The sequence below is a fragment of the Myotis nattereri genome, assembly GCF_964212035.1.
Source record: "Myotis nattereri genome assembly, chromosome: 6".
NCBI lineage: Eukaryota > Metazoa > Chordata > Mammalia > Chiroptera > Vespertilionidae > Myotis > Myotis nattereri.
This window is the reverse complement of record NC_138081.1, coordinates 81,487,685-81,512,346: the sequence shown is the minus strand read 5'-3', so window position 1 is coordinate 81,512,346 and position 24,662 is coordinate 81,487,685. Positions and strand designations below refer to the sequence as shown.

General features: G+C 42.1%; 1 protein-coding gene across 7 annotated transcripts in view; it reads right to left on the bottom strand.

Annotated features, from left to right (window-relative positions):
• The window catches only part of PTPRK (protein tyrosine phosphatase receptor type K), a 484,221-nt gene extending 461,862 nt beyond the window's left edge, over nucleotides 1–22,359 (bottom strand). For all 7 annotated transcript variants that reach the window (XM_081094205.1, XM_081094206.1, XM_081094207.1 and 4 more), the window contains exon 1: nucleotides 22,007–22,359. In XM_081094205.1, the coding sequence (XP_080950331.1) occupies nucleotides 22,007–22,103 (97 nt within the window). In that variant the 5' untranslated portion in view covers nucleotides 22,104–22,359. The remainder of the gene's footprint in view (nucleotides 1–22,006) is intronic.
• Nucleotides 22,360–24,662: the final 2,303 nt, after the last annotated feature.

The window sequence follows — 24,662 nt, the reverse complement described above, 5'->3', positions numbered from 1 at the left end:
GGTCCTGGGGCAGCCACAGGGTCCCTTGTCTGGTTTTGCTTCTTTTCTGGAGCTGAAATACAACTGAGGCCTAGACATTCCCTTTAGGGAGGAGAAGATCAGAGGATCTATCTAAACCATACGAGCGGTGATATGCTAGGGAAGGACAGATTATCCTGGGGGTGAGATTCTTATTTACCCAGTGTTGCCCCTGCCTAGGCATCTGGGCTTTCTGCCCTAGTGAGTTTCTGTACCTGGCCCATATCCTTGGCTCTGCTCATGTGTGTCTAACATAAAAAATGAGCACTCTATGAAAGCAAGCGCTCTATTAAATTATTTTTAATTATCCCTGGCTATAGACTGAATAAACAATAATTAAAAAAAAGACAGAAATGGAATTCCTATAAATACTTGAAATTGTTATCGTGCTTTGAAATGAGTAAATGTAAAATTTCACACTTAAGTCAACGTCAAATGGCAGTCATGTATTTAAATACCTCAGGTTTCTTGTTTTGACTAAATTCTTCCCATTTCCCCTCCTTTATTTCTTATTCCATAACTTTTGAGCATTCTCTTCCAGAACTAGCAGCCTTGCTCTCTTAGTTTGGACCCAAAGTTTAAGTGATGATCACTTATCAGGATGTGTTTTTTTCCCCTTTCTATTAGATGTAGCTATCATCTGAACAGTAAAATCCCATTAACTGGAGGTGGTGTGTGATGATTTGTGAATCATTTTAATATCTGAGTTGCAGAACACTTTACCAAAGTATGGTTTTTTTATACTTTGAAGTATCTTTCTAACAAAGACTGCTTTTTAACATGTTGACTGACATCAGTCCTCTAGAGAATTTTTCTCATGAACAGGTATGGATGCTTTGCTATTAGCATACTGTTTATATCTGAAGTGTGAAAACCTAAAACAATTCCTTCTCTCAGGAACTGTAAATAACTCCCCTGAAACTAGTCATCTATTTCCTTAACACTCTCTTTCCTGTCAAATAGTTTAAAAGGTAAATAACAGCCCAGCTTCCATTCCAAGGATCCGAACTTCCAAACCGTAGACTGTTCCCAGTTCCAAAACAGGTGGTCTTCTCAACCTGGGATGCAGGAGTGGGAGTGGTCTTCAGGCCTCCCCCTCCCAGCTGGGGACCCAGGGGATCTACTAGTATATTTGGATATTTCTTTTTTTAACATATGTATTTTTTATTTCAGAGAGGAAGGTAGAGGGAGAGATAGAAACATCAACGATGAGAGAGAATCATTGATTGGCTGCCTCCTGCACAGTCCCCACTGGGGATCAAGCCAGAAACCCAGGCATGTGCCCTTGACTGGAATGAAACCCGGGACCCTTCAGTCCTGAAGCCGATGCTCTATCTACTGAGCCAAACCAGCTAGAGCTACATTTGGGTATTTCTTTGAGAAATCTCAGCCTCAGGCTCTTCCTCACTCAAAGTAACCAGCTCCTTCCAACCCGCGGGGGGGGGGGGGGGGGGGGGGGGGGGGGGATTTGATCATCAGTTCAATAAACAACACTTGGCACAGAGCCTTTCGCTACCTAATTTGCATCCCAATATCCTCCTCTGCTTTTAGTAAGACTAGACTAAGGGGCTGCTGGAGAAGAGGCATCAATGCTCCTCTGTCCAGTTAACTACATTGTTCCTCTAAAGGTTGAGAAATGGGTTTAAACGTGATAGTATTCATAACCCTAAGCCTTCGGGGAAGTATTTTGAATTAGGAGGTTATACCATACTGACATACAAAATGCAAAATATCTATATTTTTATCATTACATCCTGGAATTAAGCCACAGAATAAATGTGGAACAAAAATGTGTCTTAACAAAAAGTTTGGCTACCAGCTGCATAGATGGAAAGACTGAGCGAGAGAATGACGGAAAGACAGAAGACAGGCAGACAGCTACTTTGCTGGATACTTTAATTTATTAAATTACCTCCACTACAAGTGTCCAATAAATGGGAGGTTTTGTGTTTGTGTTGTGTTCCTTTGTTGTTGTATTTTTAGTCTTGGCTAGCTTTCTCACCCAGAATTTTTTAGATGTTCTATTGAGTATCATCATGGGTATTTCAATTTTTTTTTAAATCAAGTTTTATTGACATAGTGTGTGTGCTTTTTTTACCTCAAGATGCAAGTTTATTTGAAAACAAATGTGAATGGGTTTGTACAGATATGTCCAAAATACATTTGCCTTCTGTTGTTTTGTCAAGAGTAACACCAAAATAGGTAAAGTAAATGTAAATAACAATCATAGCTTCTTTATTTACCACAACATCCAGCCATAAACAAGAAACAAAATACTATAAACAGTGCTCAACAGGAGTGATCTCCACTCACAAAACACTGAGCTGTAGATAAATACAAGGCACTTAATCCAACCATCCCTAGTCAAACATGGTTTTTAGTGCTTGAAGAACCAATGAACAAGTCATTGCAATAATAAGTTACATCTGCACAGCTCCTTCAAAGTTGGTAAAGCTTACTCACATAAATTACCCTGTTTAATCCTGTAACTAGGGTGGTGGTGGCACTGTCCCCACACTGAGAATAAGGAAACAGGCCCAAGTATATTAAATCACCTACTAACTAAAGTAAGCCAACTCTTCATAATCCACCAGAAGTGCCAGAACATAACAGTGGAAGAATAATATTGGAGTTTATAAACCATGTGACCTTGAGCATGTCACTACTGACCTTGGGACAGTGGTGGACATTATATGAAAAAGTGTGGTGCTTTCCTGCTGTTTTGGTGAGATCTGCAATGCAATGAGAAATTCATTTCCCACTGTGACTCAGTGCAAGGGGACACAAAGATGTATAAATCATTTAATCAAAAGCAACGTTTCATGAAATACTACCTCCACTATAAGATATATGCTTATTTTTATTATTGTTGTTGTTACATTCTCTTCTATTTCATGATTTTACAGCTGGTTGCTACCCACTGATTTGAATCTGTACCCACAAAATGGGTGGTTACATGCAGTTTGAAAAGACTGAGCTGATGCCCATAAAGTACTTAGCTCAGAGCTAAACCCAGTAAACACTAAAACGATGGCTACAGAAAATAATATTTTTTTAAAATATATTTCTTTATTGATTCAGAGAGGAAGGGAGAAGGAGAGAGAGAGAGAACAACAATGATTAGAGAGAATCATTGATCGGCTGCCTCCTGCACACCCCCTACCGGGGATCGAGCCTGCAACCCAGGCATGTGCCCTTGGCTGGAATCGAACCTGGGACCTCTCAGTCCGCAGGCTGATGCTCTATCCACTGAGCCAAGCCAGCTAGGGCCAGAAAATAATATTTTTAAAAATAAATGTCACTTTAGATTAGTGGACCTAAAACATTAAAAAGAGATTTATGTTTTGCCCATGAAATGACAGTCTAGACAAGGCATGTAAACAGCCCAAAGAAATAGATTCCAATGGCTTCCGTTTCTGACACAGAATCAGGTAAACCCACGTACTGTTGCATCATGTCATCGGGCTTCAAAGAAGAAGTGACTAAATACACTGAGAAATGAATTACAGATCTGTATTAGTCCCTGCTGAATAAACAGTGTTGACATACAAAGTAATTCAAAGTAGAAGTAGCCTGTCAAAAACAGATACTAAAAAAAATGGGTTGTTCTGGGTAATGTAATCATGTGCTTACCTCAGAATTGGGGGTCTGGTGGGGTCCTTTCATTTCAGTCACTGTGGCCACTACTGGTAAGCTTTCCAACCTCATGAATTACAATATAACTAGCATAATTAAATTTTTGATGATGCTTAGCTAATTCAGCAATCATCCTGAAATCAATGAATTACTACAGTATTACAGGCATTAAAGAAAGAGAATATAAACTCAAGTCTACTCATTCCAGATCAAACAGAAGTTGACAGCTTAACCACATCCCTGGGAGTTCATATTAACATATGCCTCTTTCCTATAAGCATATTTAAGTGTGAAAAAAACAAAAGGTCCAGTTAAGTTAGTACTACGCCTTTAACACTAAGTAATGCTTCTCTTATCTCCTCTCCTACTTTGTTTCAAGAAAGACCAGTAATTCAGAAGAATTAAAATCTATATTTTGTTTTGAACAGACTGGGTAAATTCTGTTATAGAATTTAGTTTTAAATTGTAAAGTTTGGAATGTTTCCAAAATTCTTAAAATTGTTCTTATAGGAGGGAAGATAATTTTCCCCCAGATATAAGATGAAAGATTTTATGTAAAATATGCAGAGAAAAATCATAGAGAAATCCATTTTGCCAAAATAAGTGACTTGGGGACTTGTCATATATTATTCAACTCAACACACACACACACACACACACACACACACACAAGCTCCTACCAAAAGGAAAAAAGTATGCATATACAACATATTAACAATCAACATTTTTAAAAATAGTCTAAAATATGAATATCTTACTTTTAGGGAATAACTTCATTGTAGGCTTTGCCTAACAAAGGCATTCGGGGCACAGGAATTTTGATTTGGCATTGCAGAATTAACCCACAGGACATATTTTAGCACTTGAAATATTTTTGTCCTATGGAAATAAATGCTATAAGAGCAAGTGTGAAAACAGCATCCCATGTAACACTGGTAGAGATTAAATTATAATTTTTTAAATCAAGTAAAATAATCAGAAGTAACTTCAGTTGATAGTTGAGAATTCCGTGGAAAATAATAAAAGATTCAACCTAGAGCTCAAATAAATTTATAATAAAAAATATGTTTATTTTTAAAGGTAGATTTTTATAAATGTTCATTTCATATACACCAAAAATTCATCAACGCAGCAATGTATAGCAGAATGGGATTCAAATCCATTCACTGTCACTGTCAATGTTTATTCTTCCAATATTTCTGAATAACTCAAATGCTGAGTGCACTTGTGAACCATTATTAGTGTGTTATTTCAAGGATTATATAATAATAATCAAGCTATACTGGCTGGAAACCCACTTCCTACTGTGTAATATTCTGGAAGAGATGGTGCTTAGCATGAAAAGGTACATAATTCAAAGACATTTAAGAGCTTACTCTTTAAGTAGACTTAGCAGGGATCTAAGTAAACAGTCCTTAAGGAGAGTTCAACTACTCACACTGAACACCTTGGACCAAAGATATTCTTCCTGTGCAGTGAGAAACTTGAGTTAAGCAGAAAGACAGTGTTCTTCGGACTTTTCCTAAGACTCGGTTCTGTAATGAATGCTTCAAAAGCCTTCTGATATCTGCATTTTATATCAATGAATCCAAAGCTTATTGATAACTAAATCCTCACTAATGGGTTTCAACGTGGACTAGCCTTTCTCACACCAAATTCTGCTCTGTTGGGAGAGTACTGTAGAAGGGCCCATAATTAAGGGGAATTCACTCACTAGACCCCTCACACCCATATCCAAGATCATAACGCATTCAGTGGTGTGCTGGAGCCAGTCCACACCAGCTCCTGACAGTCAAGTGTTAAAAGTTTCAGCGATTTTGTAAGCCAGGTGTTAATCACAATCATTTTTAAAAAACAAATGAAAGAAACTTACATTCAAATAAATTATACTTAAAACAGAAGTAGTAACTCAGAAGTCATCACTTCCTAATTATCTTACACAATAAAAGCCTAGTATGCTAAGAGCCTGGTTGTCAGGTCATCCGTAACATGCAACCATAGCGTAATATGCTAATGATATGCAAAGGCCGCTCAACCACTCGCTATAACATGCACTAGCCACAGGGGGCAGACAGTTGACTAGTTGCTACGACATGCACTGACCACCAGGGGGTGGACAGTAGACTGGTTGACCAGTCACATGACATGCACTGACCACCGGGGCAGACACTCCAACCAGTAGGTTGGCTTGCTGCTGGGATCCAGCCTATCAGGACTGAGCAAGACAGGCCGGGCATCCCCTGGAGCCCTCCCGCGGTCCCTCCCCAGCTGGCCAACCTCCCACACCCCTCCCCGGCCCTGATTGTGCACCAGTGGGGTTCCTCAGCCTGGCCTGCACCCTCTTTCTTGCAAACCAGGACCCCTTGGGGGATGTCAGAGAGCCAGTTTTGGCCCAATTCCACAGGCCAGGCCGAGGCACCCCATTGATTCACAAATTTGTGCACTGGACCTCTAGTTTTACTATATTTTATTATGATTATGTTATATTTATGTCCTTGAAGGTGTTTACTTCTCTCTTATCTGTATGGTGGAAATACTGCACAATGGCGCATTACTACACTTCTCTCCACAACTCTGTTCAATGGTGTCACATTGGTCATGTGAAGTCAGACATACTGGGAGTATTTACATGGTGGAAACTGGCAAATGCTCAACCCTGAACTTGGGTGGTTTTGTTGTTGTTGCTTTTAAGATTTTGATTGTTAAACATTTCCCACCATCACCATCACTCCCTCATTTTTTTAACAGCATTACGTGCCCATTCTTGGGAATTTTGTGATCGATGATCTTTTGATGCAGAAAGGCCTAAGTAATCACATCAGGAGTGAGTGACTATCCTTTCCCCAATGTGCTGATGGTACTCCCACTGTACCTCCCACTCTGATTTACAACTTATTTCTCAGCTCCCCCAACTAGCCTGTGATGTCCTGGAGTGCAGGTACTTAGTCAATGTGTTCATCTTTTTGCCTTCTGTACTAAACACACTGCCTGGCAGAAAATGGACATTCATGAATTACAGGCATACTTCGGAGATACCACGGGTTCAGTTCCAGATCACCACAATAAAGCGAGTATGGTAATGAAGCAAGTCGTAATCTTGTTGCTGGTAGAGGGTACTGCCTTCAGTTTGTAAAAACACAACGTCCATGAAGCACAGGATGGCAAAGTATGCCTGTGCTTGAACTTAACCAAATTAACATGAAAGGAATGCGACAAGCTCTGTCATACACATCTTTTTTCCCCCCTTTTTTCCATCCATTCACATCTTATTTAATGAAGAGGTCTCTTGCTTAACAGCCTAAAAGGGATCCTAATCAATCATATGTATTCACAGATCAACTTTGCCTGCCCCAACAAGGTATTGCCCAAAAGAAAGTGCTAATAATTTAGACTGGTATCACCTATTTTGACAAGCTCGAAAATATATTACGTTTGACATGCTATCCCTAAAGTTTAAGTCTATTGCAATAAAGTATAGAATAGATATATCTTTTTTGTCATTGCTCACATAAAAACAGTACTTGATGTAGCTGTAATTCCAACAACAGATGCGGGTGTCAATAACAAAAAAATTTCCACCTCAAAGAAACCTCTTACTGTTTGTAAAGCATTGGCACCTGAGCAGGTAAATGCTGACATGACATTCTACCCCTCCTTTCTCCCCTCCCTTTACTTGATACCCTTAGTAAAATCACATGCTTTTCTACAAAGTTGGCAACTGGGGAAGTTTATGACATAATTACAAGTGAGTGATGGGGGTGAACCAAGTGCCTCAATCTACTGGTATCCAGACTCTCTAAACTGCTGAGAGAAGAAAAGATCTTCAATGGGTACTCAAGTGAATGGTATGTACCTGTGGGAAATTCAAAGTGACGCCAATGGAGTCCTCTATCTAAGATTAAGGAGTGAAAATGAGCCTCAAAGCAATTCCCAGGCCTCACCAGGGATCTGCATTCCTGAAAAGAACGGCTAGGAAAAGACAGGCACTCCTCTGCTCAATCTCAGAGACTACCTTAGGAGCACGGAGCCAGACAGAGCGCCTGGGTCTTCTGGAGCTACCTGCCGCCACACTTGCTGGTTTAAGGACCTCTCCATTGCCTTCATGAAAAAAGGCTGGGAGCCACAGGCTGAGCCACACGGGGTAGAATGTATAGTTCCTGTGTATATTAAGTTTACATTCTCAATGTAAGAAACAAAGATTTAAAAAGTTTGACACTGACAATTGCCAAGAAGCAAGATCTCAATCCTACCACGAATAACAGTTTTGCAGTTGTTGGTGTCTTCTTGGGGTTTTTTTTTTATGCATTTGAAATTAAGGAACTAAGGAAGGTTACATGAAGGTGGAAGAAAGCAAGGTGGGGAGTGGATTGTAAGAGCATATGCTTTCTTAGGATGGTTACCCCTTCTGTCATTTCAAAGCTGTGTTAACCTATATGCACAGAACAATGGACAGGCCTGGCTTAACCTTTCACTGAAGAAGTTATAGGTCTGGGGCACAACTACCCATCATGACCTGCCCAGTTAGGAATTTATAATCTATAATAATAAAAGCACAATATGCTAATTAGACCAGATGTCCTTCCGGATGAAGCCAGGGCTTCGAGGGAAACCCGGTCCCGGGTGCCAGAGGGAAGCCGGTGCCGGTGCAGTTGCCGGCAGCCAGGGGAAGGAAGGCCTACTCTTGCTCGAATTTCATGCACCAGGCCTCTAGTGGTTGTTATAATAGCCCTGTTAAACTCAAAAGGATGTTGCAATGCAACTGTCAACCTATTTTTGCCCACCCCTGTATCAGGAACATCCAGACAGGATACAAAATTATGTTCAATGGAAAATTATAAAAGCATTTTGTCAGGGTCACCAAAGGAGGAGAGCACGAGGCCAAAAGGGGCAAAGAATTATGATTTATTAGGTCATCTGGAAAACCAGATGGGCTAAGCCCCCAAATGATGCCAGCACGCAGGGGCAGGGAGTCAGAGGTTTTAAAGGACTCTAGGAGGCCTTTTTCTGGGCGGAGAATTCTCTGGGCGGGTCCTGAGGTGAAAGATAAAGATCTTAGCAGATGGAATGTGGTCTAAGGGGAAGGGAATGTCGGTTGTGAAGTGGTCTCAAGGTCAGTTCCCAGGGGAGGGGGTACCTATTCAATTATTTGATCAGACCTAACACATTTATTTTGGTGAGATTCAAACCTACAGTGCAAAGAGCTCCTCTGATAAGAAAGTGGATAATTATATCTGGAGAGCAAATATTTTCCTAACTACAACACATGAAAAAGGGAAGATTGTTCCCATTACAGCCAGAAGAGAGGGAGTAAGAAGGTGAAAGGGTATAGAAAATCTGCGGCGTGGATCCAACATGAAATCCTCTTCATTGCCTCTTCCAGAAGCAACTCTGCCCCTGAGCTACCAGTGGTGGAAAGGTTAGGCAGCCTCAGGCTCCACAGCACACGACTCTAAAATGACTCTACCCTGTGGACCGTGGCTTGGGGATTAAATGAATTTGAAACTACCTGGGCTGACAAAGATTAAATTTCAGCAGCAAACTTTAAAAAGAAAGCAAAAAACATCATCTAGAATTCATAGGTAAACAATGTTCTAAATGTCAGTGTGCGTTTACTTAGCCTGTCAGTCCCATGCAAACAGGCCTGCAGATCTCCTTTCCTCCTCCTCTAACCTCTGGGGGAACAACATTCTTTAAGAGCTAAGGCGGCATCTCCTCTCGTCCGCGAAGGGTATCATCTGGAAATCTGAGTGCCGCTCCCGACTGGATGTATCCCTGGGATGGAATGGACAAGACACTTCTAGAAGTAGTACAGATCGCACTCTTCAGCTTTCTGGTCAACTCCCTTTTTAATCTTACTCCCCCATTAAAGGTTTCATACTTTAGTGGAGATTCAGTCCCTCTAGAGGGTAAGCAGCTTCATGAATGCCCCAAATTCGCCACCTCCTCCAAACTGTCTGAAACTGAATGAATGTTATTAGTGTGCCAGGCACTCTTTCCAGCACTCTCATTCCGTATTCCTCAAAACAAACACCCAGGATAAGTACGTGAATTTACTCCATTTTACGGATGTGGAAGCTGAAGGCAAGTGGTTAGACTGTGTAGCAGGACTATGTTGGAACCGGTAGTCACCCTCAGTAGGCTGTCGGGTTCCTAAGTCTGTGATCTTAAAGTTATATTTTCTGAGTGCCCTCTGCTCAAAGATAAAACGGGCACCGAATGTGACTGACTCGACTAAAACAAAAGTTTCCTAAATTTCTATTTTTGAAGCTTGGCAATGTTGGTTTTGCTTAGAAAACAATGTGCACATCTCCCAAATTAAATGTTCTCCTTAACTCACACACTGCAAGCCATGTGGGCCTTCTTAAACCCAGAGGTTCAAAAATCTCCATTTCCTGGTAGGGCAATGGGCGTATTTAAATGACAATGCTGTTGTCCCCCTTCAAAATGAATGACCAAAGCCCCAGGAATGCAATTTGCCAGCTTCCGGTACAGGTGCAGGTGCAGGTGCTGAGGGTCAAGGTCCACGCAGATGCCAGGCCACCCCATCTCTCTGCTGGTCTCTGGCCTCCTCTCTCACAGCTGCCCACTGCTCTGGACAACCCACTCCACTGAAGCAGCAGGGAGAAGGCTGATAAGAATCTGGACAACAGCAGCAGCTGATAAGCATCTGCAGGTCACAGCAAACAGGAATCTGCAGCCAAACAACCAGGGGCTCTCTGCATATGAATGTTCACGCTGTGAATGCACCTCAACACGCAGTCCTCTAAGTGGAGCTTCCTCCCCCACCCCACCCCCACCTCACCCTGGAAACCTTCCTGATCCTGCTTGCAGAGGGAGAGCAAGTCACTGGGAGCCTCCAGAAAGCACATGTGCTCTCTCCTCCATCCGTCTTGTTTACTCTGATTACTCAACTTTTGGGAAATTCCATTTGGTGGAATTTTACGATCACTGTGGCACATTTTTGCGTCCTTCTCTGGTAGGCTTCCAGCTTTTTGTGGGTAGGCTCAAGGGTATGGAAAGACAGCCGACGCACTGTATTAACCCAGGCAAGTTCCAAAGTGGACCAGCAAATTGCAAGAGACAGGCTGCGCTTTGAGACTGGCCAAGACACAGGTGTAAGATCGGTTACAAAATAGCCCCGGGCGCACCTGTTAATCATTAGATATGGAGCTATCTAAGGGTACCACGCCCTGACTAGTCATAAAGTCACATGTGCTCCCATAGCACAGGGACAATACCTGGCTCACCTGCCAGCATACCCAGGGCCTGACACAGCAGAGGCACATCGTAGATGCTCAAATATGTGGGGTAGAAGAACAAATACAGGGGCATTAACCTTATCAGAATCACGCTCCCATTAACTAGGCAAACCAGCTGGAACAGCAAGAGTGTTTTTTAATCTCTTCATGAAAATATTCAAAAAGAAAAACTATACACACAACTTGCCATATAGTATCACAGTCCTTACAAGATGCTTACCATTTTTCAATGTAAGCACATAGTCTTTACGAACATGAATTCGGGGGGCTGCGTTTTACGATACATGACAAAAGTACTCATTGCTCACAAGAACCTTACTGACGCTTCTTTAATCACCTCGCTTTCCCCCAAAACTCAGATATGTAAACAATTTAGACAGGCAGTGTATCACTTAGGCACACAAATATACAAAGCATCTATTGTTCTCATTTCCGTTCCTCAGCATATACTTTGTGCCTCCAATAACAATTCCTTTATTACTAACATTTATATGTCCAACAAAAATATTTACATATTACAATTATTTTTAAAAAGTACTTTCACATGTATTACTCGTTTTACCTTTAAAAGTGTCCTACTGAGTACCTGGAGAAGAGATTAAAATCACTTTGATTGCAATATCCCCATTTTAGTGATAAGGCCATTAAGGATGAAGCAGAAAGAAATTACCTCCGAACTGCAGAGCCTCAGTGACCGCTAAGACTGGAGCAGTTTTGCAGCAAGCCCAACGCTCCGAACGAAAACGGTGTCGTACACAGACCTCTAAGCGAGAGTTTTGCTCTCTCTGAAGCAGGGTGCTGCCAACCCCTTCACTGTGTATATTTCCTAAGTATTTAAATGTGAGTTTAGGTAAAGCAGCAATAATGAGTCAGCGCTGGATAGCACCGTGCTCCAACCTGACAGGATATTAGAAAAATTATTACAAATGTCATCATTCAGGAGTCACAGTTATCACACCTGATAAAGCTATAACACGAGGTTAAAAAAAAAAAAAGTCAAAGAAAGTAGGCAACACACAGGAGAACAATAACAGTTTATTAATTTTTTAGGGTAGTAGACAAAGGTGTGTAAAAATAAACCTCCAGTGATAGAAGGGAAAAAAACCTGCTGATGCCAATAAGCCTTCCTCCCCAAGCGAAGGCTTTGCCTCCTCTGTGCCAGGCCAGCTACTCTGGCCAGAGAAGGGCCATTAGCAGCCCTGGAAGTGCCTGGGGAAGTTACACTGCTCCAACCTGGCACAGCCACATCTGGGCCCCTGGGCCCCCTCACACCCAGCTTTCCGCCACTAGCACAGCGTGTCTCTAACTACAGGCCAGCTAAATCTCTCACTGGAGGGGAAGGGAGGGCTGGGCCAAGAGCTGCTACTTCTCTACATTTTATTCATTATTCAGTACCTCCTTACAGCCACTCTGGCGAATATCCCATGTTGTTCAGATGTCATAAAGTTAGGCAGAAGAGAGAGGTGAGAAGGTCAAAATCATAAACAAGTTTACCTCCACCTCTGGAGTTTTTCAAAATTAGTTTCCAAAGTGAAGAGTTACTAGGTTTTATTCAATTAGGATCATTTGTCACGGCTTAGCTTATCCTCTGGCTTCTGTTAAAAATAAATACATGTATACATGCAAACAAGCAGTTCTCTGAGATATCAAATATTATCACCTCATATTTGGATTACTGTTCTAAACAAAGCCAATCATTAAGTCAGGTTTGCATTTGGAAACAGTGTTTTACAACTTCAGATTGTAAAACCAAAATACTTAAAGAAGACCTTGAATAATAATTATCTATATAAATTACCATTAAGCAAAAACAATGTGTATGTGGTAACAACAATGACCTAAAAATAGAAATCTTGAGTTTGAACTCAAGTTCTTCCAAGCTGTATGACTTTGGGCAAAGTTCTGTCCATTTTTAATGTTGGACTTATTCAACACTAAGACAATGAATATAATAAAATGTGTACTTTAAATCAGGGTTTAAAAGGGAAACCCCCCCAAAAAAAAATTCCCTAAATTATGAACAGCTCATCTGTAATGTCCATGTGCAATTTGCCTCTTGCCTCTTCCTCCTCCAGCCCCTTCCCCTTGGAGACTAAGGCTGAGGCCACCATGTCTTCCTGATGTTACCACCTAGTGGTCCAGAGCTGAGAACCATCTGATCTGTCTTTTCCCTACCATCTCCTTCCTTCCCCTCAGAAGGATCATCAATACCCACAGGTGGCAACTTCCTCTTTCTTTGCTTTTATTGCTCACACATTATTTAACAAGCAGACTGCAGTTTGGTTGCCTTTCCACAACCCAATCTCCTCTATGTTGACAACTGATGGTTTGATCCAAATTCCTCCACCACCTCCCTTTCCCCCAACCCCCCTTTACCCGCCCCTCCCGACCCCCCCCCCCCCCCACACACACACACACACACCAGTCCATATGACCTGGCTGAGGACCTACAGCACACAGACATTCCCTCAGTCATGGGCTGGACACACGATCCCCTTGATTCAGAGTGAACCTCAGGGCCTTTTCAGGTGCAACCTGCATATAAGTTCATGTTTTCCTAACGGACTAGAACCTGGGATATTGTGGCTTGGGAGCTGCTGAACCTACCTGGTTTCTAAATATGGGCCCTCAGAACAAAGGTCCTGGAGCCCGCCCCACCCCTCCCCCGAACTAAGTTGAGCAGGCAGAGAGAGAGCATGTCCCAAAGGAATTATGTGAACTCCTAAGTCAAGCTCCATATCTTGACTGTCAGCTGGAGGACACGATAATTCCCCTTTTGTTGCAAGCAGTCTGGGTTGCACTTTCTGACAGTATGCAACCCAAAACATGTCTAATTGTTACACATGTGTATATACTCAATAGTGAATTTGGCTCTACTAGTTCCTCGTGCTGTCATCTAAGGCAAGGTATTACTTAACCTCTTTGGCCTCAGTTTGCAAAATGAAGATGCTTTCAATATCAAAGAATTATCATGAGAATTTAAAATTATGTAAAACATTGATCATAAGACCTGGAAGGTCGTAGGCACTCAATAAATGGCAGCTTCTATTGTTTTTGCAATTGCTTTCAGGAAATCTCTGCTCTCCAATGTGTAAGAGAAAAGATAAAATGGATTACTGCTAACAATAATAAAATTAGAGAACTAATACAAAAGTCAAGTTCTAGAATTTTAAAATTAGAAAAAGTAACAAGTCAAAGTCTTCAGACACTAAGGCCCTAGAACATGTATGGAAGGAAGTACCTTTCAGAGTTTCTATCCATTACCAAGTTCTCTAACACTGATCTGTCCTCAATGAACCCTCTTCCTTTAAACACCAATATCTAACATAGGTCAGTGTAAAAGTCTTGCTATATAGCTTATTCATTAACCAGAACTATTGTTTTCATGTTTTGAACAATACAGTGTAAGCAGGTTTTCATTTACAGTATCAGACCCTAAACTCCAGCTCTCAATAATAGCACAATACAATCAACTACTATGGGTTAACATTAATTTATACTACTTGTTTTCCATTAGTCTCTGCCATGACGGTGTCATTATGCCAGTATTTTCTGAATCGCTAGCAAATGGCAAAAACAAATATAGCAGTTGTGATTTAATCAGACTTCAATGTTGAAACAACCAGCAAACCTAGACACATTTAGAACAGTAAATGGTAACAAAACACACTTACAGGCTCATTAATAAGAAGGCAATTAGGTCTTCTGGGAGAATTCATTTCCAAAAGAATGCTAAAGCAAGCTATAAAATGCAAGTAAAATTGTGTTTTGACATGAATAGTGTGCACTGTCTATTACATCATAATTTTTCTCTTGAGAGAACTGACAAGAATATCTGTTCTTAAATATGAACACAAAACATAGCAAAAAGAACTCCAGTGATAGTGAATGTATTCTATCTCATTCCTATTCACTATATTTGGCCTATCAATGAGCTCCTTATTACAAAGACACTTAAATTCCTTAGAAAAAAAAAAAGAGAAATATAAAACAAGAAACTGCCACCACTAGTAGTGTCAGAGGGAATACTATTTCCTGTATCAACATATAAATACGCATATCAATGATTAGCATATATCATGTTTGGCTCCTTGGATAATATGTTTACCTTCAAATATGCTTACACAACAAGTTTATAACCAAAACTATTTAGCTTTATTTTTATTCTCTTATAAAAATCCTTCTCTCAAGAACTGTCTGAGTACTCTTTAAAAACCTGCAGAGTATTGTTGTTTTGATGTGTATAGAGTGTTAAATTATAATTAAGTAAATACTGATCAGAAATATTAATTCCAGGGAAATCTGTTTCATGTTGTAATTAATCCTTGCACAATACTCTTACAATTCTACAGTAAAGTGCATGTGGCAATTATTTTCAAGCTGAGTTGGTTTTTTTGTGTGTGTTTTGTCATCCCAGTGTTTCTCAAAATTATATGTTCAAGCAAATCACCCAAGGATTTTATTAAAATGCAGAGTCTGGGTGGGCTCTGATAGGTCATCACAAGACCATCACAAGTTTCCAGGTGAATGAATACTGCTGGTCCACTAACCACACAATTCCAGTAGCAGAAGTCTAGGGCCCTTTGCAATTGAGGGGTCCAATGACCATGAAGTTATCAGCTATCACCCCCTAGGTGGGCAGTGAGGGCGCTCAGAAAGGCTTCCTCTCTACTCTTGAATTTGCTGACGGCCCTAAGGCAAATCATGTCAAGGACCTGTGACCAGTCTGCCACTTACAGCTGCTAAGTCACCCCACTGCCAAACAAGGATTAGGGATATTTCTGTATAGCTGGTCAGCTGCTGCCCTGGACCAGGTTTGGAGAGTCAGCCTACAACCAGCTGGTTAAGGAGCAGGCTGCATTGGGAAGGGTTTATATAAATAGATTCCCATCTGGAAGGAGAGTTATTATATTTTCATTAAAAGTAGAGCATAGTATAGTATATACTATACAGTTCACTTATCTTCCATTTCAGTTTTTTCATCTATGAAACACAGAAAATAATTACCTAAGTCCAATATTCTTTTCAAAAATATAAGTATAGGGGCTTGACCCCCATCTCTAGATGTCCTTAGCTTCCTTGTAACCTGAACCTTTGGACAATGAAGTTCTATCATTATTAAGATGTGTGTATGTATATGTGTGTGTGTGTGTAAATACATATTTACATCTTTCACCTTTCCCAGCAAATAAATGCAAACAAACTCAAGTAGGCACTGTTTTATTTGGCTTTATTTCCAAGTTCCTCTTAGTAAAATAATTTATAGAATGATAGCTGTAGCAGTTTCCACCAGCACTGCCCTAGTCATCATTTTTACTAACAGAGCTCTACAATCTTATAAAGTGGAAACATGGATTATTTCATTAAGGACTACTTAATTTGCTCCCAAAACAATGGTAAGTGACAAAATAAGCCACTTGTAATTTTTATAGATTATCAACACACAGAAAAGAATGCCAAAACGTTCGGACTGAGTTAAGTGGGGAAATGGCAATGTTCCACAATGCGATCACTGCGATCCTTACATCCCGAACTGATGTTTTCCCAGAACCTCAACAATCTGACAACCCTCCACAAAACTGAGTTTTTTTAATTATGCAAATTTAGTTTTATTACTAGAATATTAGCTGCAAACCAAAAGAATTCCCACCAGTATGCCACAGAAAGCAAACATAGCTCTCACAACAGAATCTTTATGGAACTAATAAAACATTACATGGGGAACTATGTTTCTTTAAGAAAATTTTTCCTAAACATATTTTCATTAAGATGGAGTTTAAAGTTTATAAACCACCTCTAGAGTTTGCATTGATATCAAACATTCAAACATATTTTTTAAATGTTTTCCAAAGCATAGCTGTATGTAACTTACCTCATGTATCTCAAAATACCCAGCAATGTGGCACTCAAAATTTCTATTTCCATTTACAAAAAGGAATATAATGTTTCTCTTCCATTCAGAGCTATATAAGCACAAACAAATACATCTTTTGTGACATTACAAAATTATTTTATGGGTGTGCAAGTTTCTTTTTGGCTCTAATTGAAATAAAAATTAGCCTGATTGATGTACTTGCTCACTTTGTCATCAAATATCAGTTTAAAACATGTCATGATATGATAAAATACCATTATTCTGTAACCATGACAAACAACATGAGTTTTGATGAAAAAAACAAGTCAAAAGCAATTATAGCCGTTTTAGGCAAAGAGAAACACCATTTGAGAGAGGAACACACGCCGAATATACATGATCAAAGGGGAGAGTCTGAGAGGAATACACAGAGGGAAATTTTTAGAAATGAAAGTGTTTGGACAAAGGCAAAGGATGATTCCAATAAACAAGTCAAAATAAGTCTTTTTTTCCTCTTTAGAAAAGTAAATAAAAGATCAAACACACACACACTCACACATGTGCCTACATACCCCCAGCATCCTTTGGTTTTTTCTTTAAGAACAATCTGTAAACTTTCTGTTTCCTGCTCTTAGTCTTCCAGAATCCCTGACTTCCGGCCCTGCATAAAGAGCAAGTAGGGGAAATGGGAACAGCACTGGACAGATGACATCGGCATCTTCTGTGCCTCTGAGGAGCAGATGCATACTTATCGCGTTGTACACTGTCTTTAATACCACCCTGAGCAGACCTAGAACCCTGTACTTCAAAAGGACTAGAAGGCAACAACACAGTTTCTCTAAACAGGACCCTATTACATGAATTAAAATTTTTAAGGCCATAATAATGTGTAGTAAGCCATCACTACTAGAAATATAAAAATTGGTAGGCCTAGCCAGCGTGGCTCAGTGGTTGAGGGTCAACCTATGAACCAGGAGGTCATGGCTCGATTGCCAGTCAGGGAATGTGCCTGGATTGCGGGCTCCATCCCCAGTGGGAGGCATGCAGGAAGCAGCCGATCAATGATTCTCTCTCATCATTGATGTTTCTCTCTCTCTCTCCCTCTCCTTTCCTCTCTGAAATCAATAAAAGCATATTTAAAAAAACGATTTGGTAGGAGGATTCGTGTTTGCCCTGGGTAGTGGTTGAGTCATATTTTCCCGTTTTAAGAGCGCCCAGCACTAAAAGGTATTTGGTGAAAACAAAAAGGCTGTGATTCTGTGTACGTGCATGTGGGGCTTTGTTGCTGCCAGAGAAGAGTGGGAAGGAGTGTGGGAGAGGGGAGCAGTGGCACCGGGCCTGATTTATCTTTGAAATTCACATTTATGAATACAAAGAGAAGAGCTGTCAGCAAGACACATGCCAAAGCCCAATTGCAGCCAGAGCTGCCTCTCCCGTCTGGGTAGGCCAGGCACAAAATGACATCTTGCAATCTAGGAAAATCAACAGAGTGGAACATAAGAAGACCAGTGAGACAAAGACCAGTCCCGGAAATAACCAGGTACACTTTATTGCTAGGGCTTAGAATTTGGAGTTTTAATGAAATGAGAGACTGACGGATTGTGGCCAATCCAAACCAGAAGACCAAAAGGTAAACTTTAATACAAGCTGTCTCTGATATAATGTCCTAGTGGGAAATACGTGTAAGAGATATTAACTTCACCTACCAAGACATCCAGGAGTCAGATCCCAGGAAAGGGGCCCTGCTTAGTGGCAGGGACTAAGGAGCCCAGTGAGTGCCCCTTCCAGTGTGCCATGCCAGAATCAGATTCAAGGCAGGATCCTGAGCTGCACCCCAGGCTCACATCATACCAGAGAGACAATAGTCCCTCTCTAGGTCACTGGTAAGACTGCAACAAAAAAGCTGCATATTTTTCTCCACGCTGAAATCAAAAAGCTGAACAACCAACAGTTAATTGAACTAACAGCTAAGAAAATGGACTTAGAATATATAGGGATATCAATAATGACTCTCCCCCAGATTTAACTCAAGATTTATATGAGGTAAGTAAAAATTAAAAGATAATTTTTCTCACTGTGAAATTATGGCCTGGCCAATCTAGGATGTTGATGTTTAATAATGATTAAAATAAGTGCCTGGCCGAGTGGGACACACAGAGAAACAACCTGAACAGCCTATACTCACTAGAAGATAGAGCAGGAGTACGTAAAGACAGAAGTCAAGGCACATAGCTACTTTAATGTATGATTACAGCCCAGACAGCTGCATAATGGTTTATAATTTACAGTGCCAGTTCACATAAACTATTTTATATGACCCTCATCTAAACCATGTGGAAAGGCCAGAATGCATTTTATTATCCCCATTTTACAGATGAGCAAGTTGAGTTTCTAAGTTACCTCATCTGTGACTGGGTTTGTCAGTCATCAGAGTCCTAGTACAGAAAACTTTCTTACATCATGACATCAAGAGATGACAGTTACACAACCCAATGAATAAACTTCAATACATCTTTGTGCTTCTATGCCTCAGTTTCCCCAGATGTAATATATGACACTGAGGAAATCTCTCATTTTAAGTGAGAGATTAAGTTGAAAGAATATAAATATAAGTTGATACTTATAGGCAGTTCTGGTTTGAAAGAGGCTCACCAAGCAATAGTTTTACACTTTAAAAGCTAAGACTAAAGTTACAATGATGAAAATATTCTTAAATTTGTGATTAAACAAAGTATACCGGATGAGTACCTACATCAAAGATCTAACAATCCTGTTTTTCAAAATTTGCTTTTGAAATTTACTACATTAGAAACCACATATGATCTAAAAGTGCTAAATTGGCCTAAATGGGTATGATTTTAAAAATACACGAAACAGGTTATTTTAAAATTCTGTTAATACATATTCATTTTAGACTTTAAAGTGCTCTTATTTAAATGTCTCTCAAAATAAAAGTTCCTCATTTAAAGAATATCAGAAAATCAGCAAGAAATAACACATGCCAATCTCAATCTATGTCTATGCAACAAATCTGACTGCCAAAAAGGCTGATACAATAGGACACCAAATGACTTATGATAGCTAGAAAATGGATTTTTTTTTTTCTAAATAAACTTTTAATTTATGGAGAAAGGCAAATCCACAACCTGACTTTAAACTGTGGAATCAAAGGCATTAATTTCTGGACCAATATGTAAATCCTGAGTGGCAAAATTTTGAGATACAGTTCAGGGGGAACTGCATATTAGGATTGCTCATTCTTTTACTTAAAATGTAATATAAAGTCAAATGTTTTGCTTTGTCTCTACAGAAACACCAGGCATGTTTAGTCAACTTACTTGAACTGCATGTCTAGGAAAACAATTGTTCATTAGAGATATCTGATGGACACTCTGCTGGAGGAAATTTAATATTTACTCTCTCGTTAAAAGGGTAAATAACATTTGAAAACAGAAGAAAAGTTTCTTTACTGCTGAAAATACAGCCATCAGCTGTTGAGACATTAACTGTTGCAACTCTAGAATACATGTAAATTTATTCATGCAGATGGTAGAATTCAAACTTTCAATGAACAAACTACATGCTTTTTCAACCATAGGCTCTCCCTGCAGGGATAAACACTGTGGAGAAGTCAATACCCACTCCAACTTGTCTGCATACAGTGACTGTCTTATTAGATCAAGCACGGTCCCAGGTGCCGATACTAATGGGCAATATATGTCACAGGTGCACGCAGTAATGCTTACTTCAGAAAGAACTAAACTAAGCCATCAGGTCATTCATTCATTCATTCATTGCATAGAGCCATTGTCCTCCGCATACATCCCCCATATACATAGCTTTTCCTCTACACGCTGCATTTCATCATCTGCCTGAGTGGACAACGCCTGAATCCGCTAACTCCTTTTATAGAGTTCTAAAGAGGGGAGAGGGGAAGGAAGGGAAATAAACAGTACTCCGGATCCCAACGATCTGAGTTTATTTCCTGGAAACCGGGCAGCCAAAACAACGAGAGAAACAGACGTGTGCAAAGTAAGTTGGTTCTCCGCGTCCTAGGGCCTCCGCCAGGAGCGCGGCTGTGGCTTCCCGGGTCTTCTCCAGCGCCCCTCGGCCACCTCGGCGTCTCCATCTGCACCGCCAACCAGGCGGCAGATGCGCTCGCCAGCCAGGCTGAGCCGGGGGATGGGCCAGAAAGTTGCTGGGATCGGCCGGAAGCAGCCCGGCGCCCGGGAGCCCGCTCCCCAGCGTCCACCTGGTGAAACTCCAGAGCCCCCAGAGGAGAGAACGAAAAGAAGCAACCGCCGGGAAGGATCACAGAACTGGAAGGGAACACAGGACGGGGCCGGGAGAGACCGGTTGTCCTGGACTCCCCGAAGTGGCTTTACCAAGGGTTCCAGGTAACCCCAGGGACCGCGCCACATCCCTCCTTTGGGGTACTCCGAGCGGGCGGCAATCAAGTGCAGTCCCCGTCACCCAGACCCTCTCCGGGCATGGCTGTGCCCCGACACCGGGATCAGGCTCCCCGGACCCACTCCCAGCCCTGGCTGCCCAGGACCGCTCGGCGTGGATCCTTAGGCTCCTATTTCAAAACATGCAATGAACACACGGAACCCGCTCCGCTCAGTGCCCTCGCGCAAAGGGCAAAGCCGGGAGCTGCCGGACGCCGGGGGAGGGGAGAGAGACGGGGGCAGGGACCGGGAAGTAGTTAGACAATAGTCAGGGGAGGTTATTCCCGGGACAAAAAGCACCTGGCAAAGCGCGCCGAGGTCAGTCCTTCCGAGCCTCCACGTTTCTGGCCGTGGCTTCCCGGGGAAATGTTTTTGCACACCCAGGTGGCCGACAGCAACAACCGTGCGCCACGAGCAGCAGAGTCGCCGTCCCCGGAGTCGTAACTACTTTTTCTCCCCCTCGTCCCCCAGCTCCGTGCAGCCTGCGCTGGACACCGAGGCTTCTTCCAGTTTCCCGAGAAAAGCAATGTCTCTCTCGCTCCCGCACAGCCCAGCCAGCCCGCGCCCGCAGCGAGGAACAATGGGTCGCGGAGACAAAAGTTACCTGCGCCGAGTGGCGCCCAGCCCGGGGCCCCGGGGCCCACCTGGCACCAACTCTGGGGACAGCTCTCCCTCTGCCCTGTGCCCCCCGACCCCGGGCCGAGAGAGCTTCCCCCCAAGTCCTAGCCTCTGGCCCTGGCGAGCAGCCTCTGCACCCCTCCGGGGCCCGGGCAGGCATCGGGGCCACTCACCTGCGGAGAACTGGCCGCGGGCCGACCCCAGCAGAGGCCACGGGGCGAGGAGCCAGAGCGCCACCAGCGCGGGCAGCGCCGCCGCGGCTGGATCCATGTCGACTTTGGGAGAAGTTTCAAGCAGCTTTGCCAAGAGCTGCCCGGAGGATCGCCGCGAAATCCACGACTGGGGTGCCGGCCGGGCCTCGCGGGGCGCGAGCGGGAGGTCCCCAGCCGCCCGCCGGCACTTTTCCCTGCTCGGCGGGCGCCAAACTACCTCTGGGGCGCCGAGGTCGCTCGCGTCGCCGGGCGGCCGCGGCGGCGGCTCTCCATGGCTCGGAGGAGGCTGCTCCTGTTCGCCAGGAGTTACTTTGCTCGGGGAGGGACGGGGGCGGAGCCGGGGGATGACGTAGCCCCGCGGGCTCCGGGCGCTTCGGAGGAATGCGGGCTCGGGCGCGGCGCCGCCGCCTCCTGCCGGAGGGACGCGCGCTAGCCCGGCCGCGCGCCCCGTGCCCCGCGCCGCCTTTGTTCGCCGCCCGCCGCCGCTCGGAGGGAGCGCGGGCGGGAAAGGGGACCCGGCCGGGGTCGCCGTCCGCTCCCAGAAAGCGGAGTTTGAGAGGCGCGGGTTTGGAAAGCCGTGTGGCCAGACTGCTGCCGCCCAAGCAGAGGCGCGCTGGGGCCAGGTCCCCAGGTCCCCCAGGTCCCCCAGGTCCCCCAGGTGGAGGTCCCACCGGAGCGGCTGCGCGTGGGAGGGGGGTAGAGCGCCCGAAGCCACATCCACCTGCATCGATAATTCCCTGCTTCTTATTCATGTGTAAGGAACGAGACACCTTCCCCCGGAGAAAACTTACTGTTCCATCGTCATGTAAAAATAAAACTCGAACCAAAATACACGTACGGTAACTTTCCAGTGTGAACAGCTGGCACGTCTCCTTCCTGGTTTATTTGTCATTTGCAGAATCTTTGGGTTTGCTCTCTGCTTCACTGACTTCGCTGTTGTTCTGAAACCTTCCGGCCTGTTTGCACTTCTTCGCTCAGGAAGAGCCTGAGGACTGAATCGGGGCTTACTAGCCTTTCCTTTCACATAGGTCTGCTGGAGGAGGAAAGGGGGTTTGTTTGGTTTGTAATATCTAGTAGCTATTTAAGACATAAGTATTTAACAAAGGACTTTACACCGATATTGAAAACAGCAAGGAATGATTTCATCCGGAGGAAAATAATGCTATTTGCCTATTATGACGGTAAAGTATTTTTGCAGTTGGCTATTTCTCCAGCAGCTCCAAGTGGCTTCACCATATGCCACACTTCTTGCTTCTGGAAAAAAACAAAAAAACAAACAAACAAACAAACAAACAAAAACTATAGTGCATACTTATTCATTTTTGGAAAATATCAAATAAATAGTTGTGATCACAACTGAATACACAATTTTCATTCAGAATATTGATGCCTTGTATACAATTCCTAAAACAGTCTATTAATTGACATCTGTCAGATATACATTTTATCTTTAGCCTTTGTAAATCAACACAATGTAATGTTCAATTCAATATAGCAAAATTTACCAAGACATACATTCCTTATTCAAATTAAATATATTCTATTAATGACCAGGATTATGACAAAACTGGAATACATATATTCCAGTTTACATATAAAGCTGGAATATATATATATATAGAGAGAGAGAAACTGGAATGTATATACATATATGTGTATATGTATGTGTGTCTAGATAAATATAATAAGGAAGGAAAAGGCTTTTTTTAATTGGTAAGAATAGAGGCTTGATTAAACAGAATTTGGAGTGTTATGGCTGACTCATTAGCAAACTAGCCAGACACTTGTCAATTTGATTCAGCATAAAGTTCATTTTTCCTTAGGACATACCATAGACTTTTAAAAAATTAATTAGCCTATAATTGTCAGTACATCACTGTTCTTATTTCTTTGATTAAAGAATATTCCTAAATCCTAGATGACAAAAACTGAAGGATATATATTTTTCTTTTGAAGGACTTAGCGGAACTTTGTAAAATTTAGCAACAACATGCTTCAGGAAATATAAACAAAAAGCCACCATCTATATACTAGTTAATCTGTTCTTCTATTCTTGAAAGAAAGGTGAAGGAAGTTCATGACTGGGTAGATTTGTTTGTATAAACGCACAAAAAGCTTGTTTAAAAATTGGCATACAGTGGTACAGCAAAGTCCACATGGTTCTTATCTTGCCCATTTTGTCAGTCAACTGATGGATGATTGATTTCACTTTCTCTATCCTAGAAGTAAAAACAGTAACAGGTAAAGTTTAAGAGTGCTTACAGTGTGCTAAGCACTGACTTAAGATGCATAATGTATCATTGAAACATGAAGATATAATGTCTCCTTGAGTTCAGACCACAATCCCATGACATTTTTACTGCTATTACTCCCATTTGACAATGCAGAAGTAAAGTTACAGATTGAGTAATTTGCCCAACAGCATTTATATGGGTGAGAAGTAAGGGAGAGGAAACAGAGAGGGAAAGGAAATTCTTAAAAGGAATCAGCATACTAGCAAGGATATCTTCTGACTAAAAATCAAAGAAATGCAATAAAACTTTTAAACAAGTAAAACAAGCCAGTTGTCCTTGGTTGTCCCTAATGCTGGCCAGCATTTAATGTGGATTAAAATCAT